The sequence below is a fragment of the Equus quagga genome, chromosome 19 (assembly GCF_021613505.1).
Source record: "Equus quagga isolate Etosha38 chromosome 19, UCLA_HA_Equagga_1.0, whole genome shotgun sequence".
Classification (NCBI taxonomy): Eukaryota; Metazoa; Chordata; class Mammalia; order Perissodactyla; family Equidae; genus Equus; species Equus quagga.
The window spans coordinates 14,549,271-14,567,650 of record NC_060285.1 but is presented as its reverse complement, the minus strand read 5'-3'; the positions used below and the strand labels follow the sequence as shown (position 1 = coordinate 14,567,650).

Sequence of the window (18,380 nt, the reverse complement as noted above, 5' to 3'; positions counted from 1 at the left end):
GTAACAACCCAAGTGGCTACCAATTGATGAACAGATGACCAAAATGTGGAATATCCATACAATGGAATATTACTGAGCAATGAAAAGGAATGAAGTATTGGCACATAATACAACGTGAATGAACCTTGAAACATTATCCTAAGTGAAGGAAGCCCGTCACAAAAGACCAAACAGTATACAATTCCATTTATACTCATGCACCACATAAAGACATTTAGGTCAATGGCGGACCCCATATACAACAGTGCCCCCATAAGATTACTACCATAAAGCCTAGAGGTGTAGTAGGCTAGATCATTTACGTTTGTGTAAGTACACTCTATGATGTTCACACAACCACGAAATCACCTAATGATGCAATTCTCAGAACGCATCCCTGTCGTTAAGTGACACGCGACTATACACGAAATGTTCAGAATAAACAAATCCATAGAAACAGGAAGTAGACTAGCGGTTGCTAGGGGATAAAGGAAGGGGGAAATGGGGAGTGACTGCTAATGGGTATGGGGGTTTCTTCTTGAGATGCTGAAGAGAGTCTAACATTAGATACTGGTGACGGCTGCACAACTCTGTGAATATACTAAAAACCACCAAATTGTATACTTTTACAGACTGAATTTTATGGTACGTGAATGACATCCCAAAACTTACTGGTTTGCCAGAGATGGGGAGTGACGTTCTGACCTACGAGTTTGGGAGAAAGAATTAGGCCTGGTCTGCTCAGCTGTTTCTGGGCTTCTTTCTTGGAGAGCTCTGTTGTACAGTAAATGGTTTGCCCACGTGGGAAAGGCCTGCAATTGTCCAAGTGGGCCTCTGACCAGAAAGTAAATCCAATTCATGGGGACAAAAACGAGAGCCCGATTGTACCCACCTCTAAAAGAACATCCTACAACTCAGGACTAAAGGCAATAAAGGTCAGATTTCATTCTCCATGTGTGACTTCTCTGATTTGCATTCAGGAAGGTAAGAAATGGTTTTAATGAGAGGCTCTGCAAATTCCAAAATCAGCCAAAGGTGAGGAACCTCCATCCTATTCTCTTTTATTTCAGAGGGAAATTAGCAAGAGTTAGACAGATGTTCAGGACATAGCTCACCAAAGGGAATGTCACCAACGGAAGATAGCAAGACCTCATTAAGAATCACAAAAGGAATAATTTTCTCCATATATGATCCAATGTTATTTAATTTTATATCTGTACAACATCTAAAATAGTCTTTTTTTTCTTTTCCTCCCCAAAGCCCCAGTACATACTTGTACATTCTAGTTGTAGGTCCTTCTAGTTCTTCCCTGTGGGATGCCACCACAGCACAGCTTGACGAGCGGTGTGTAGGTCGGCACCCAGGATCCGAACTGGCGAACCCTGGGCCGCTGAAGCGGAGCACATGAACCCAGCCACTCAGCCACCAGGCCCGGTTCCCTAAAATAGTTTTTTATACCAGTCACAAGTTTATGCATTTTGGGAACATGCTTTAAGTCTATGAGAAAAGGCTTCCACCTGAACAGGCCGGCTTGGGTCCACATCTCCATACACAACAGGTCCCTCACATAGCTTGCCTGGTTTCAAACAACACAGACATTAGGCCTGTTCAATATTCAGACCCAATCACACTCTCACAGCAAAGAGAAAGCCAGTATATGCTTCAGCTTCAGCAGAGCCTGCAGACTTGGCTCGTAATGAGCAACACTCCTGCTGCCTTTGGTTTCCTTAACTGCTCCCCTGTTCCAGGTTGGGATGCAATAAATATGGTAATACAAAGAGGCAGAGATGATTAAACCCCAGCTTTCTCCCTGCCTCTCCTTTCTTATTTTGTCTAGAATGTGGCACGGCCCCTACAAGGCAATCCAGGGTCTGTTTTTATTAAAATATACAGGGACACCTGAGCCGAAATAATCCTTAATTATTAAGTTTATAACGGAATTGCAATTTTAGAAAAAGAACGAGCCTGTGACAGCAACTCGAAGGCTCAGGGACTCTGTTACACTCAGAGATTTAACAGAACTCATTGCAGAAAAACAGAGCAGCCAGAATGAGGGTTTGTCAGTGTGAGTTCTTGGTTTGAGGGAGGACAAGTGGCCTTGACAACGGGGGTAAATTGAAAGACAAGTCAGTATCATGTCAGAAAAGTTCTCCATGGGAGAAGAACAGAGCAACTTTCCAGAAAAATCAAAAGGCCTCGTGGTGTAGTAAAAGCAGCGCGGATTCCAGGCTTTGCTAGAGCTGGAAACCCAGGAACATCACTTACTCCCCTGTGACCTTGAACAAGCTATTTGACCTCTCCGAGCCTCAGTTTCCTCATCCATTTGTGGGGACAATGGCATCTACTGTACTGGGTTGGGATGAAGTTCAAATACAAAGGCCTGTGTGACACCTGGCATCTGAACCACAAGAATTAGTTCTCTTTGGTTTCACATATACGTGCAGGACCAAATAGCACAGATCTCTTACCTGTGCACAGATTCTACAGGTCTATGCTAGTTTCTTTTCTTCCCCCCAGCTTTGAGGTATAATTGACAAAAAAATTGTATATTTAAGGTGTACATTAAACATATAATAAACGTTTAAGGTGATGTTTTTATATAGCTAGACACTGTGAAATAATCACCACAATCAAGCTAATTAATATATCTATCACCTCATATAGTTATCGTTTTTTTTCTTTTCTTTTTCCATGCTATTTTCTTAAGTCTTACTAGAATGCTAATGTCCAGGCCTTATTCAGCACCTCAAAAATACATCCCTGGCATGGGATGAAGATGATTATATAGATCACAGTAATGATAACAATGTCTGCGTGGTCCCCCAAAATGATGATTAAAGATAAAAATGAGAATAATGATATTCCAAATGGTAACTTTGTTTTTAGTTAAGAGCTCAGATTCTGCAGCTAAATTGACTGGGTTCAAACCCAGCCCTGCCCATCCTCTTTGTGACCATGAGCCATGACTCAACACATTCATCCTCAGTTTCATTGTCTGTAAGATGGACATAATAACGGTACCCACCTCGTGGGGTCACATAGGCATTAAATGCATTAATATCTGTAAATCACAGAAGAGAGCCTGATGCTGAGTGAGAACTGCATTTGTAAGTGTAAAATAAATACTATACAAAAATATTTCACATAGATTCTCTCTCTTGATATTCAAAACAGGGCTTTAGGTGAGGTTGGGCAACACGCCAAAGCTCTAAGAAGTACCATGACTTGCCTAGGGTCACCCAGCTCACAGATGGCAAGACCAGAATCAGAACCTGCTCCTGTTTCTCTGTTTGATTTAAATTCTGGGTTCCTTTCTTCACAATCTGCTTCTATAATAAGTTTAAGCCTGAAGAAGCAAGATGACAATTCAAGGCAGATACAGTCACCAATATGCTATTTTATCCTCCATGTTCTTCAGGGGCACAAGTGAAGTTGAAAAAAAACCCAGCTGGGGGCTGGCCCAGTGGCATAGTGGTTAAGTTCGTGCACTCCACCTTCAGTGGCCTGGGGTCCACAGGTTCAGATCCTGGGCACGGACCTAAACACCACTCGTCAAGCCATGCTGTGGCAGCATCCCACATACAAAACAGAGGGAGACTGTCATAGATGTTAGCTCAGGGACCATCTTCTTCAAGCAAAAAGAGGAAGACTGGCAATAGATGTTAGCTCAGGACCAATCTTCCTCAAAAAAAACCCACAGAAACAAAACAGTTGTTTGATATGCAAAGTAAGGAAGACCACCCAGCTTCTTCCCACCAACAGGGCTGCAGAGTGTGAGAGTAAGCAGATCATCCTAAGGGACAACCCTTACATTTTTACAAGCTGGTCTACCTTCCTGCCCAGGAGGTAAACACTTAGTTACTAAATAAACATATTTTTTTTCTGCTCACTAAAAGCTCAGTTTCCCAGAAAAGCAGCCATATTTCCCAGTTTATTTGCAATTAGGATTGGAGTTACAAACATGCCCCAAATTTTTCTGTAAATATCCTTCCATCTAAGTGACACAGACACATATTGTGCTATTTTCTAGCAGGGAGACCTTCACTCACACATACCCTGTATTTATTTTTTTCTCATCCACCTTTTTTCTTCACCATAGAGGTTGCATAATGAGATGACCAAAAGGATAGGTAAAGAGAAAAATGAAAGCAAGATCACTTTTCTTTCAACCACCCCCAACACGACATGCAATAGTCTTCCTGTTTCTAAGAATTATACCAATTTTTATGATTATAAGTAATGTTTTGTAAAAGCTTTTTCTGTAGCTAAGATTATCCCTTTAAGATAAGAGTCCTTAAAGTAGTTACATAGGGTCAAGGTCTCATGCAGAATACTTTGAACTTTCTTTCCAAAAGATTACAGCAATTTTCAGTCCCAGCATCAGTGTATGACAGCGTTCATATCCCTCTTTTACTATCTTTTAAAATATAGTGTACCCACTGTCACAGGCATACTGCAGGAGTAAAATTGATTTGATGTAGCAAAGCCAGCCTTAAATAAAAATTTGCTGAAAATCTTGTCTGGAAAAATAAATCTAATTACTGTAATTAACAGTGAAAGCCAAAAGAAGCATCCAGCACCACTATTATTATTTTATTAATAACATTCGGAAGGTACTTCATTTGTCAAAGTATTTTATAATCATGTATTAGTTAATCCCCATAACGTGCTCTGGAAGCAATGAAGCTATTTATAGCTGGACTTTCTGAGCCGAAAGTCTTTCAAAAGTCTTTTGTCTTCATATCTCAACTCATTATCACTAGCATATCAATTCACAGAATCATTCTCATTTAGAGAATTTCAGGGATGGGAGGGACTTAAGTGGTGATTTGGTCCAAGAAGATCAAGTAGTCAGTGACGTGGGGCGTAGAATGTTCGTAACACATCGTAAGAATTTGCCTTCTTCTCAAATCCCCATGCCTCCGTGTGAGTATGGTATGCCATCAGCAACCTAGAATAAAACTACTGCTATTTTTAAATTTAACATCTTTGTGCTGCACAGTTACTGCAGGAGTAAAAGTTTATACCCAACAGGATTCTTACCATTTCAATAACTATTGGAATCACTTGTTTTGTAGCTAAAGCAACAGCGATAATATTTATACCCAACACCACCAGAAGTTTTTATGCCCTTAAAATCTGCCATAATTGAGAAATAGCATAATTGACTATCTGTAATCATGCAAATACTCTTCTCTAAAAAGGGGGCTTTTTTTTTTTCAATCTGAAAGGGATCTAGGTTCTTCAGTGGTGACAAGGAATAACTACATTAAGGGCTGAGAACCATTCACCTAATTTAATGCTTAGCCCAGAAAATGCCTGGTTTCAAGCTGCAGATGAAGGGTGCAGAACCACAAGGGTCTCAGAACTTACACAAGACCTGTGATGAGGTGGAAAGAGTGTGTCACCTCCCCTCAAAAGATGTGGGGTAGAGCCCCACTCCAGCATTCTTTATGTGGCATTCCCATTTCTGTCTTAGATGTACAAGTGAAACCCCAAGGCCAAGTGGACAGAGCGATGAGGAGGAACTGAGAGCCCGCAGCACTAACTGTGATCTATCTGTGGGTTGCTCACTTCTCCCAACCCCCTTGCCCTCCCCAGGAGGGCAGGGAATCAGATATCTTGCTAATCCACTAGCTGAGTGCAGGCACGCAAGGGCCCTCAGCCAAAGAACTACCCAGATAAGTTCAGTACAAACAGCCAAGCTAATAAATAAATGTTGCTTCCAACCAAGTGAGTTTTGGGGTGAACTGATTTACAGCAAAAGCTAATTGATATAAGAACTCAAGTCTAAAGAGTTAAAAAAAAAAAAATGACCTGCTGGAAATCATTCAACTATATAGTGGCATAAATGTGAAGTCAAACTAAGTCCAAGCTAGATATATTAGTTCAGTCATTGAATAAATATATCTTCAGATTATTTATTAACAAAGTCCCCCAGATTCACTTGTTAAACAAGTAAACATTTATTGAGCATATACTACATGTTAAGTACTTTGTTAAGATAGTGGGAACACTGAAAAATATGGTATGGTTTCTGTCCCCTGAAGTCCCACATTCTACTGCAGAAGATATAACATGAATAGATAAATGAAATACAATGTAATAGATGGAATGATAGAAAGACACACAAGGTACTATGGGCTGGTAGAAGGGAAGCCCCAACCCAGACTGACAGGTTCAGGGGGGCTTCTCACTAGAAATGATGCCTCTGTGAAGTCTTAAAGGATAAGAAGAGTTTTCCAGGTTGGGATAGGGGAAGAGGTGGGAGGGGAGAAACAGGCAGACAGAGAAGCTTGATGAAAACAACAGGCAGGGTCCCCTTGAGAGGGTGGGAGCAGGTCGGTGTTGCTGGAGCATGAAGTCACAGCAAGGAGAGGAGACAGATCACGCTGCCGAGAACAGCATCAGATCCACGACAGTCTCTGTGCCAAGGTAAAGAGGTCCCATTCTCTCCCTTCGACATAGGAGAAGCCAATGAAAGGTTTTAAGAAATCTGATTTGCCTGTGTGAAACATCGTTCTGGCATTAGAGAGGATGGATCTGGGGAGACAAGAAGGACTGGAATTGAAAAATATTTAAGAGGGAGAACCTTGAGGCGAGGCTGATAATAGACGGGCTGGTTGGGGGACTGAGAGAGAAGGTGGAACCAAAGATGAATGCCAGTTTCTTACAGGGTTGGCACGTCTCAGCTGTCTACCATTTCTCCCGTCTCTGCTGATGCCAGTGACAGGTGGATTCGGGGATAAAACTTCACACTGATCTCTGTTCCGTTGAACTCTGAGAGCTTGTCATGACTGTTCCTAGTACTGAGAACCTTCTGGATCCTGACTCGGTCATCTGATCCATTTCCATACTGTTGGCTACAGTTGTGAACAAGATCCATTCAAACCTTTGGTGAGAATTTAGAACAGAGCCAAAGGCACTGGCTGGAACGATAGATTCAATTCTGGATATGCCCCAAGTATTTCTAGACATCGGTCAATCGAAATAGTGAAGAAACAGAAGAAAAGCCCTATAAAAGAGTAGACGCAGGTGGCAGGAGTTGAACTTGGAGAAGAGCTGACTCAGGAGTGGCAGGATCACTTCCGGGTGGAGAAGGGACATACCCGATGTAGGACTGGCTCCACAGGGATCCAGTAGGCCAATGGACATCATCTATAGGTTGGAAAATTTCAGTTTAATCTAAGGCAGGACTTTCTAATGGTCAGAAATGCCCAGAGGTTGGACAGGCTACACTGGAATAAACAACCTGTATTAGTTTGCTAGGGCTGCCATAACAAAATACCACAGGCTGGGGGCTTAAACAACAGAAATTCATTCTCTCAGAAGTCCAAGATCAAGGTGTCAGCAGGGCTGGTTTCTTCTGGGACCTCTCATCTTGGGTTGCACATGGCCATCTTCTCCCTGGGTCTTCACATGGTCTTCCCTCTACGTGAGTCCTCATCCTAACCTCCTCCTCTTATAAGGACGCCAGTCATACTGGATTAGGGCTAACCCATATGACTTCATTTTAATTGAATTACCTGTTTAAAGGCCCTCTCTCCAAATACAGTCACATTCTGAGGTCCTGGGAGATAGGACTCCAACAGACATATTTTAGGGGGACACAATTCAGTCCATAACACAACCTGTCAACAGGGATGCATAAACGGAAAGATTTGGAGGCTGTCAGGCAAGGGAAACCAGTGAAGAAATCGAAGCATCAAATTTGGGGTATCCTTGAACGTCCTTTTAGGTCTAAGAGCTACAATTCTAAACACTGTGAGACAGCACCCAATGACTGCCGTTAAACGTTATTAACACAATAATCTTCCCAGGGTCTCAGACAAAAATCACATTTTCATGGCAGCTTAAATGACCGATGAGAAACGTGCTTCTTATTTAACCATTGCCCGAGGAAACACGCAGGCAGGCGGTTACACGCATGAACCCACAGAGCACAACACTCACGCTCACCTGTGGAACAGGACAGACTTGACCAAGGTGACGACATCCCGGCTGGCATTATATCCGGCACAGACGATAGCAACATGGATTGTCTGCGAAGCAAAGAAAACAGGGTGAGCAGTTAGACAGACAGAAAGCGGCCTTCCCAGTCCTTCCAACCACATGAAAAAGAAAAACTGCCCCTATTTCTTGTCAGGAATCATTAGAAAACAAAGGGCACACAGTCCGCAGCTGTGGAAAATAACTCGAGTCAGTTGTATTAAGGCCTTTTTAATCGGTTTATGGAGCTATCATCATTTGGAATCCATGAAGGCTCTTTTCAGTTACATTTTGGGGACGAGAGAGATGGCGATAGGCTCAAAGAGGCAAATGGTGAGTCCCCTGCCTCCAAGCTGGAAGACAAGGACAACTGTTAACAAGAGAGAAGAAAGACATATGCCCTGAAAGGATGAGTTGACAATCAGGTATCTCAGACTGAGAGGTTACAGCTCAGCGGGCCGGCCCCATGGCTGAATGGTTAAGTTCACGCGCTCCGCTTCAGTGGCCGGGGGTTTGCTGGTTTGGATCCTGGGCGCGGACCTACGTACTGCTCATCAAGCCATGCTGTGGCAACATCCCACAGAGAAGAACTAGTATGACCTACAAGCATGTACTGGGGGCTTTGGGGAGAAAAAAAAAAAGGGAGGAAGATTGGCAATAGATGTTATCTTTGGACCAATCTTCCTCAACAAAAAAAAGCATAAAAAATTTTTTTAAAAAGTTGCAGCTCAGAGAGTTCAGGAAATGTTTTCACAAGATGTCTCAGGTTAGGGGCAACCTGAAGCAGGGCAAAGGGATCAAGGTTCACCAATGGGCCCCACCAGGATATCATTCAAAGGATTGAACCTGGGCAGAATTGAAGGAACCTGATGCACCATCTCAGTACCAGGAACATGGGCCCCAGACATGAATTCTGGCTCCGTCTTTTAACCTTAGGGTGACTTGGGTTAGTGTCAGGTGACTCACTGTAACATTAGGGCCATGACGCACGTCCCACAGGATGTCATGAAGTACATGAGGGAATAACGCCAAGAGCAGAGTACGATGATGGGCACATTGCATTCCAATCATAGCAAAAATGTCTTTGAGAGCTGAGTTTCCCAAATGGGGTGCCTTGGTATGGCGTGAATGAACCACAGGTGATGAAGACACCCATCTCCTCAAGTGAGATCTCAAGGCTACCAGGCAAGGCTGGTCCCCTCAGGCTTTCGGTACCCTCCACTATCAGCCACCTTTCCTACTTACCTCCGTGTGCCATATAATTATTCTTTAGGTGTGTCATGACCTGGGAAAGATTGGAAAGTACCACTCCAGGGCACCCCATAAAGGAAGTCACCCAGCCTCTCTCAAAACAGCTTGAAGAACGGAGGGTCCACGCCTTTTACTAAAGCACAGCCTTCCTTGAATAGAAACCTGCCTCCTGACCCACACCCTAGCCTTGTTCTGCAGAACAAGGATGCGCCCGCCAGCACCCAACAGTGAAATTAAAGGGAGGGTTCTTGGTAGATGCCTCTTCCTTTTCAGAGTTACTTATAGCCCTTCCTCCGATGGCACGCCTTCCAGACTCCTGTATCCTAATCAGCCACTTCCACAGGCAGTTCTAACATCCTGGTCATTCCCACACAGGCTTCCAGGACAACGACTTCTGGTTCCCAGGCTTACTTCACCCCCCTACCTGCTGACATCACCAAGGGAAGTTTAACCATCTCGGGAACGAACCATCCCACAGCCTTGAATCCACATCTCTGACCTCTTCAATTCCAATGGCCTTCACTCCACCTTGGCCATCCACTCTCAGTGCCAGAAGCTGGACCTCAGCTTCAGCCAGACCCTCATTGTCTCAGAAATCCTGACATCCTGGGCTCATCACACCTGCAGGATTCTCAGAGCCTCACACCCATGACACATGCTCCTCGCCCTCATGGAGGGTCCCAGTCCGCCCTATCAGCCCCACCTTGTACTGGTTCCCTGAACGAGCATCCCTCTCTACTCTCAGCTCCCTTATGTGTTCAGTCCTCACACTCAATGTGCAAAGCTCCACCCTTGGATCAGGGCTACAGGGTCTCTCCACTGCTGCTGTACCTGGGGGTCAAGAAAGAAGATGAGGGGAGATGAAAGAGAGAAAGAAGAGCTAACACTTATTGAGCAAATGACTACATTCCAGTTCCTGTGCTTACACGTTACACAGATTATGAGATCTCAGTTTCATGGCTATATAAAACAGGTATAATGTCACTATCTCAGTATCATAGCTGAGAAAACTCAGGCTGAGAGAGAGGGATTCAGATTCTGGAGCCGAGATTCTTAACCCTGGTGAGGCATGAGAAACACCCAAAAGATTTTCAAAAAGCGTGCTGTACCCCAGCCCCACCTCAGACCAATTAACTCACAATCTCTGATGCCCAGGATCTTAAAATACTCTGCTACAAGGCAGTGGTTCTCTACAGAGGGTAAGTTACTCCCTATCCCCGCCTAGAACATTTGACAACCTCTGGAGTCATTTCCGGTTGTCAACTCCTGGGGATGGGCAGGGCTACTGGCATCTGATGGGGAGAGGCCAGGGATGCTGCTCCATATCCCACAATGCACTCGGCAGTCCCCCAACAAAGAATGATCCTGCCCCAAAGGTCAAGAGAGCTGCTGTGACAGAATCCTGTTTTTACGAAGAAGACAGCAGGGTGTGGGAAAGCTCGGATCCTCAGGGTACTAATGCTACCTCTTCTCGGTCTAATTTATGCATATTTTAATTTCTCCACCTGTAAAACGAAGACTCCATCGCTTATCTCCGGATAACATGTCCAAAAGACTCAGGATAAAAGACTATAATTCAGATGCAACTGTCACTGTGTAAAGCATGAAGAAATGACGAGAAAATGATGCCCATGAGAGCAGCAAATCCGAGGGTCAAGAATATGCTCTTGGAAGAGTTTCGGGTGGTCCAAATCTTGAAGGTGCAGAATCGAAGAGTAGGGTGGGGTTGGGATAGGCATGGGGAGAGTAGGGAATAGGGGTGAATGTTCCTTGAAGAGGAGAGTCACAAAAATGGCCTCACCATGATAACTTTCAGTTTTGAGGCTGTGAAGTCCAGGTTTTCAAGTTTCTCACTGTGCCGTGGCTTAAGATGGCCACAGCTACTTGCATATTCCTTCCATCAAAGGGAAGAGTCTGAATATCAGATTCTGTGACATCAGATCACTGACTGGCCTGGTCATGAACAAAGCCTTCCTCCCCATACTTCAGAGATGCCATACCTGCCTTTATTGGTGACAAAGACTGGATGGAGGGGGGATGACGTTCTTATCTGCTTCTCCAGTCTCACTCTCCACCCTTCTCCAACTTGCTCTGTGCCCCAAGAGCCTGACCTTTATAGACCAAATTAACTGGGCTCCTACGGCCTCTGGTTTCTGGTTGAGTTCGGTCAATGGGAGGCCCCAGCAGGAGTCCCGAGGGCATGAGGAAGGAGAGGTCAATTTCCCCCACTCCCGTCAGAATCCCTCTCCCACACTTCCCATTCTTGCTGGGTTTCCATAAGGCCTCCCGCCTCCCACTCCTTCAGGCCCAGGGGTTGCAGAGACTCTTCCTAGAAGCTTCACCACCCTCATCCGTTCCCCTTAACCCTGCCCACGCCTTTCGAATGTGCCATCTGTTTCCTCCCAGGATCTGACCAACTCCGATGACCCTTCCTCAACCTCCATTTGTCTTGGTGGCTGGAAAGGAGGCAGTGAAGACTCTGAAGCATTCACAGATACATTGCTGACCCCTAACGTGACACAAGGCAGGAGGGCACCACTGTCACAGACTCGAGAATATCCAAACTGTTATTTATAAATTTTACCGAGATCGACCAAGTTCTCAGACACATGGACCGCAAGGTTCTAAGGAAGCCAGGAAGGCTTCCCGCTCAGCCCCTTGGTCCTGAGTATGGTGCTCAGAACACGTGGCATGTCAGCAAGCCATGCCTGAAGACAGAGGTAAGAGGGCGCCACAGCTGTGGCCTGGCCTTCATTCCTGGCACACTGAGGTCGAGGAAGTGACTGCACTTTCAGGACCTGCAGGAAGGACTCGGGCACGACATGAGTGTTTTTGGAGTCTCCGATGTGCTAGGCACGGTGCTGGGCTCAGAGGACAGAAGGGTAAACTAGTCCTCGCCCGCTGGGGTCGAGTGAAGAGGGAGAAAGACAGCAAAGCAGACAACCCATCGGAGACTCAGAAGTCTCCTCTGATGGCAGGCTCAGTGTCCTTGTAACCCAGAGCAGTCTACATCACTGAGACCAAGAGGATGCAGGCAGAGTGACCGGAAGGCGAGGGCATTTTAAGGACTGGACCAGGGCGTCACGCCTGACATTCAGGACCAGCTGGGATTTGTAACTCTGTGCTCGTCAGTCCTCACGAGAATCCGGAAAAAGAAAGTTCTCCATGTTCTGCACCCTTCCTCCAAACCAGGAAAAATCCCCATAGGGTTATTTTCTCATATATGGATGTAGGGAAAAAAGTATCAGGGTCCCAAAAGAAATTCAGACCAAACTAAGGGACGACAGGCAAGCGGTGGCCCTGGCAGAAATAATCAACACTCAGCCCAGCCCCGCTCCCCGAAACAATGCCATTAGCAGCGACCCGACCCAGAAGGCATGGTGTTCCCTTCAGGGCATTCTGCCTGGGGGCACAATTTAGTGAAAGTATCTCATATTAGGGAGACTGCCCGAGAGAGGAACAACGGATTCAAACACGGGCATCTGATGTGCTGTGAAAAGTCAGGCTCAGCCCAGATTCTGGACTGCAGCTGCAGACTCCTGTGTTGGGGACAGGGGGCAGGGGTAGGGGAGGCAAGGCCTCCCAGGGGACAGATGCTACCCTGGCAGCCTGGGAGAAACACACAGCTGGGGGCAGAGACAGAGGCAGGTTAGTGGGGAAAACTGACAAGAGTGAAGAAACCTGGGTTTGAGCTGCAACTTCAAAGCTAAGTCGCTGTGTGACCTTGGATCAGTTACTTAACATCCCTGAGCCCCACTGGCTCGTCTGTAAAATGGAGATAAATATGGGTGCTCTGGGGCTGGGAAGATCAGACAAGTGAGCGCAACAAGGTGCACCTAATGAACTGATGCTTATTCATGCTTACTGAAGGCATAAACCTCCTAAGGAGAAGCATCTCCCCACTTGAACCTCCTCATCTGTAAAACAGGGACATACTACTACTCACGCTCAAGGGCTGCTGAGGACAAGGTGGCTCCCAAACTCAGACGTGCAGCAGAATCCCAGGAGGGCTGGTTCAAACAGAGGGCTGGGCCCTCCCCCAGGGCATCTGATTCAGGACATCTGGTGCGGGGGCCTGCGGACTGCCTGCATCCAAGTGATGCTCATGCTGGTCCAGGAACCACACTTAGAGAAACACTGTTCTATCTAAGCGCTTTGAGGAGTGTCTCTGGTCAAAACTCAATGGATGTTAGCTGTGACTATGTTGAGAGAGCGTGAGGGATGTTCACAGAATCTACTTCCAATCCGTCTCCAATGGAGAACACCACTTCCCCTTCATTTGTATAAAACAACTAAAGGTAACATTCACCCTCCAGCCACGCTCACTCTCCCCAGGCCTTGGAACTCACGGCTCTTCCAGGGCACGGGAAAGACAAGGGGAGGAGAGGGCAGGATGCAGGCTTCTCCCACTGTACAAAGAGCACAGCCCCGGAAATCCGGAGAGCCGGATGATGGCCCAGCTCTGCCTCTGGTCAACTGGGTGACCCTGGGCAAGTTACTTAACCTTTCTGATCCTCAGTGACTCCTCTATAAAAGGAGGGGTTTAGAATGTCTAAATACAGAGTTTTCCTAACATCCACGGTTTTCCAAAATTCAAGATGAAGAAAGTGAGACACAGAATGGCCAAGTAACTTGCCCAAGGTGCCAGGGCTCAGCAGTCGGTGGCAAGGAACATGGTTGAGTTTAGAGTCCTGCCACTGAACCCACACTACCTGGCCTCAACAAAACACAACTCCTAAAATAAAAAAAATTAAAAAAAAGAAAAAGCAGTGGGCCAGCCCCTGTGGCCTAGTGGTTAAGTTCAGCACACTTCGATTTGCTGGCCACAGTCTGGTTCCCAGGCACAAACCTACGCCCCTCTGCTGGTGGCCATGCTGTGCTGGTGGCCCACATACTAAAACATAAAGGAAGACTGGCATGGATGTTAGCTCAGGGTGAATCTTCCTCAGCAAAAAAAGAGAAAAAGAAAAAAAAAGTATGGCTAACATGACATCTAAAAGCATCTTATAAACCTCCAGGGTACCTCTACCTTCTTGGGAAACCGCTGATCTATTTGCTCTCAATACTGAGCCACGGACCCAAAAGACAAAACTACCTCAACCCTATAGAAAACAGAAGTGGACGTCTCCTGACAGTAATGGAAGCCAAGACGTCAGGGGCTCAGCAAGGAAAGTGGAGACTCAGGGGCTACAGGGCCTAGTGTGAAGACAGGAACGGCCGACCTTCCAGGGCGACCCTGACTGCCTCCTCCACAGTCAAGGTCTACTAAATGGACCACGAATGAACGAACCATCCAGCATTCTCCACCTCGCACATTCCTGGCCTGCTTTAGGATTGATTTTCTTGTGTTATCAAGAAAACAGAAACCCGAGGAATGAGAAACCCAAATGTTTCATGGGAAACATATGAAAGGGTGACACTGATTTGGGGGGGGGGGGGGTCAACAGAAGTTTAATTGATAGGCTGGACCCGTGTCTGGGGCAGGAGGGTTGTCTAAATACAGCCCGATGCTGACCCACCATGGTTGGCGCATGTCACACCCCCACCTACTGGGCCTCTGGGTGATGTGGCTGACCCAAAAGGTCTACACACGTTAGCCAAACAGTCAATCAGTCTACAAATGTGGATTCAGTGCCACTGTGTGCCAACTGTAGGTGCTGGGGATACAGCAGTGAGTAAATAAGACTGAATCCTTGCCCCTTACAGAGGAGCTGATATTCTACTTGGAGACACAGAAAATAAACACACAAATGTATATATAATTAAAATACAGAGCATGCTAAGTCTAGGATGAAAAATTAAGCGGAGCAAAAAGAGGGGCGTGTATATGGGTGGGTGGTGAGTAGGGCGAAGATTTTAAACTGGGGTTGTCTGGCAGCCATCACTGTGAAGGCGACATCGGAGCAAAACTGAAGTGGGTGAAGGGATGAGCCTTCAGGCATCCAGCAGTGCGCTCCAGGCAGTAGGAGGAACCCTGACATACACAGAGGTTCGTGTGCTTCAGGAACAGGGAGGAGCTGCCTGGAAAAGAGGCTGCCGCGAGGAGGAAAACGAGGGGGTGAGACCAGAGAGGGTATGTGGGCAGACCCTCTGGAGCTCACAGGCACTTGTAAGGACTTGGCTTTTCACGTGTGTGAGGAGAGAAGCCACCGGAGGGCTCAGAGTTGAGACTTCTATTTTATATATTATATAAGGTGACATATTTTAAAAGGATCACTCAAGCTGCCAGTCAGAGAAATTCTCTGTATATGTGTGTGCATGGGGGTTAGGGGAGCAAGCAAGGAAGCTACTGCAATAACCCAAGTGTGGTGGACGCTGTGACACGCTGTCCGAAGGCCCCTTCAATGAGATGTGTGTTGCCCCGGTTGCTAGGAGTACTGTCGGCAGGCAGCCCTGAGCTCTCACATTTTCAGGAATTGCCTCGCTGTAGAAAGCCACCTTTCCAAGGTCAGCCCCTTCCTGGGGTGGCCACACCCAATGAACCCCACAGCATCCCCAGGTGCTGGCCCCACAGACACGCCTTCATAGACCGTCTACAGGTGAAACTCCATCTCAGGCTGTGCTTCACAGCACAGTAAGCCAGAGGCACTTCAGGAGAGGGAGGTAGGCGGACGTGAGAAACGGCCAGATGGGGTGTATGTTCACAGTCCTTTGTGAGCAGTTCATAGTCAGATTCTCCAGTGGAGGAAGCAGACTCTTACAGGTATTAAGATTTACAAGCTGTGGCGAGGATGTGGAAAAATCAGAACCTTTCTGCACTCTTGCTGGGACTGTAAAATGGTGTAGCCACTATGGGAAAGAGTAGGGCAGTTCCTGGAAAATTTAAAATAGAATTACCACGTGATCCAGCAATCCCACGTGTGGGTGTCCAAAAGAACTGAAAACAGGATCTCAGAGAGAGATCTACACACCCATGTTCATAGCAGCATGATCCACGATAGCCAAGAGGCAGAAGCAACCCGAGTGTCCATTGTCGGATGAATGGATAAACAACACGTGGTACACACGTACAATGGAATATTATTCAGCCTTAAAAAGGAAGGAAATTCTGACACCTTCTACAACACAGACAAACTTTGAGGACGTTCTGCTAAGTGAAATAAGCTGGTCATGAAAATACAAATACTGTATGATACTTTGACGAGGTATCTAAAGTAAGCAAACTAATAGAAACAGAAAGTAGAAGGGTAGGTGCCAGGGCCTGGGGGAGGGGGAACTGGAGAATTGTATAACCGGTAGAGAGTTCCAGTTTGGGAAGATGAAAAAGTTCTGGAGATCCGTGGCACAAGAACATGAATGTACTTAACAGTACTGAGCTGTACACTTCGTTAAGAGGGTAAATTTCACCTTGTACAGACTTTGTTTTTAACCACAATTAAAGAGAAAAGACTTTACAACCTGGATCTGCACTAGGTAGCCTCACTAAGCTTAAGCTTCCCAATCTATAAAATTAGGAGGGTTAAAATGATTTCATGAGCTAACAGATGTCAAGTTCAGTGTCTGGCACCTACTCCGGCACGATAAATAAGAGCAGATATGATGAGTGTCATTGCCATCATCGCCCCGCCCCCTTTTTCCATGTTGCCCATGCCATGATCAAGCGGAATGACTCACTAAGCTTTCTTGCTTCCACAATGTGCCCTTGGTCTAGGCTGCCCCGGTACTTCCCCTCACCTATCAACCTCTTCCTCATCTTTCAGGATATAATACCACCTCTTAGGACCTCAGTTTCTTCACCTATAAAAAGGGGTTAAGAAGCTGGCCCGTGGCCGAGTGGTTAAGTTCACGCGCTCCCCTTCGGTGGCCCGGGGTTTTGCCGGGTCAGATCCTGGGCGCGGACCTAGCACTGCTCATCAAGCCGTGCTGAGGTGGCATCCCACATAGCAGAGCCAGAAGGACCCACAGCTAGAATATACAACTATGTACTGGGGGGGCTATGGGGAGAAGAAAAAAGGGGAAAAAAAGATGGCGGCAAAAGATGTTAGCTCAGGGCCAATTTTCAAAGAAAAAGGGGAGGGGTAAGAAATGCATCAACTCATAGGGTTGTTGCACAGATTCACTGAGATGACTCATGTAAAGGGCTTACAGCCTGGAATCCTGTAAGTAGTAGATATGTATCAGCAATTATCATTTATTATTATTATTACTAAGAAAGTTTACAGTATGCTGGAGGCTCTACATTCACGGCCTTGAGCCTTAAATATTCTCAAAAGCCAGGCACCAGGTTCTTTCCTCCTGCCCTCACTCCCACTCCCCTTCAAGTGAGAACTAGGATAGTCTTTCCCCACTGTTGAAAGGAGGGCTTTCAAAGCTGCCCAATTTCCTCTGCTCTGTCAAATGTTGGCACTGCCTTTATCCTCTTCCAAGACAAGAAGGCAGAAGACACAGGAATGAGGAGATGAGTTGCTAGAATGGTCATCTGGGTTGTAGCAACCTTAGACAAGAACTTTTCGTTTTCTCTGCTTTCAGTTTCATCATCTTTAAAATGAGAAGGTTGCATCTTTGTTGTTGTTGTTTTTAATGGCATGCTTTCAAAAGTAAATTTTACAAGAGAGTGCGATATACAAAGCAGAAGGCCAGCCTGCTCCGATATATGAGACCACAGACAGGAGGCTGTCACAGATGTGGTGCGACCATGGCGTGGTGTGACAGCCAGCCACACCGCAGAGATGAAGTTCAAGGCTTAGAAGCAAAGAGAGATGCTTCTTTAAGGAGTGGTCTGACATCAGAGAGCACCATTCACCGAACTTTCCATCATAACAATATCAATTGTGGAAGTTTTAAAGTATATCCACAAATTCTTTGACATTCCTCCCATTGAGAGATGGGGTTTGTGTCCCTTCCCCCTTCAGAGTGGGTGGGCTTTTGTGACTGTTTCCACTAACAGACTACTCTATCAGCAGAAGTGACACTATGCAATTTCAGAGCCAGGTCACAAAACGGGCTTCTGTTCTGCCTTGCTTGCTGGAATACTTGCACTTAAAGCTTTCAACTGCCATGGAAGCAGCCGACTGGCCTGGAGCCACCATGTTGTGAGGAAGGCCAATCTAGCCACGCAGAGAGACCAAATGGAGGAGCCCTGAGTCTACAAGAAGAGAGATGCTGGGCCAGCACCCAGTGCTCCAGCCCTGCCCTGTTCCAGCTCCAGCCGCCAACTATTT

General features: G+C 46.1%; 1 protein-coding gene across 10 annotated transcripts in view; it reads right to left on the bottom strand.

The window, feature by feature from the left end:
- The window catches only part of LARGE1 (LARGE xylosyl- and glucuronyltransferase 1), a 534,909-nt gene that overhangs the window by 272,597 nt on the left and 243,932 nt on the right, over positions 1-18,380 (bottom strand). For all 10 annotated transcript variants that reach the window (XM_046646633.1, XM_046646628.1, XM_046646630.1 and 7 more), the window contains one exon: positions 7,939-8,021. In XM_046646633.1, the coding sequence (XP_046502589.1) occupies positions 7,939-8,021 (83 nt within the window). The remainder of the gene's footprint in view (positions 1-7,938; positions 8,022-18,380) is intronic.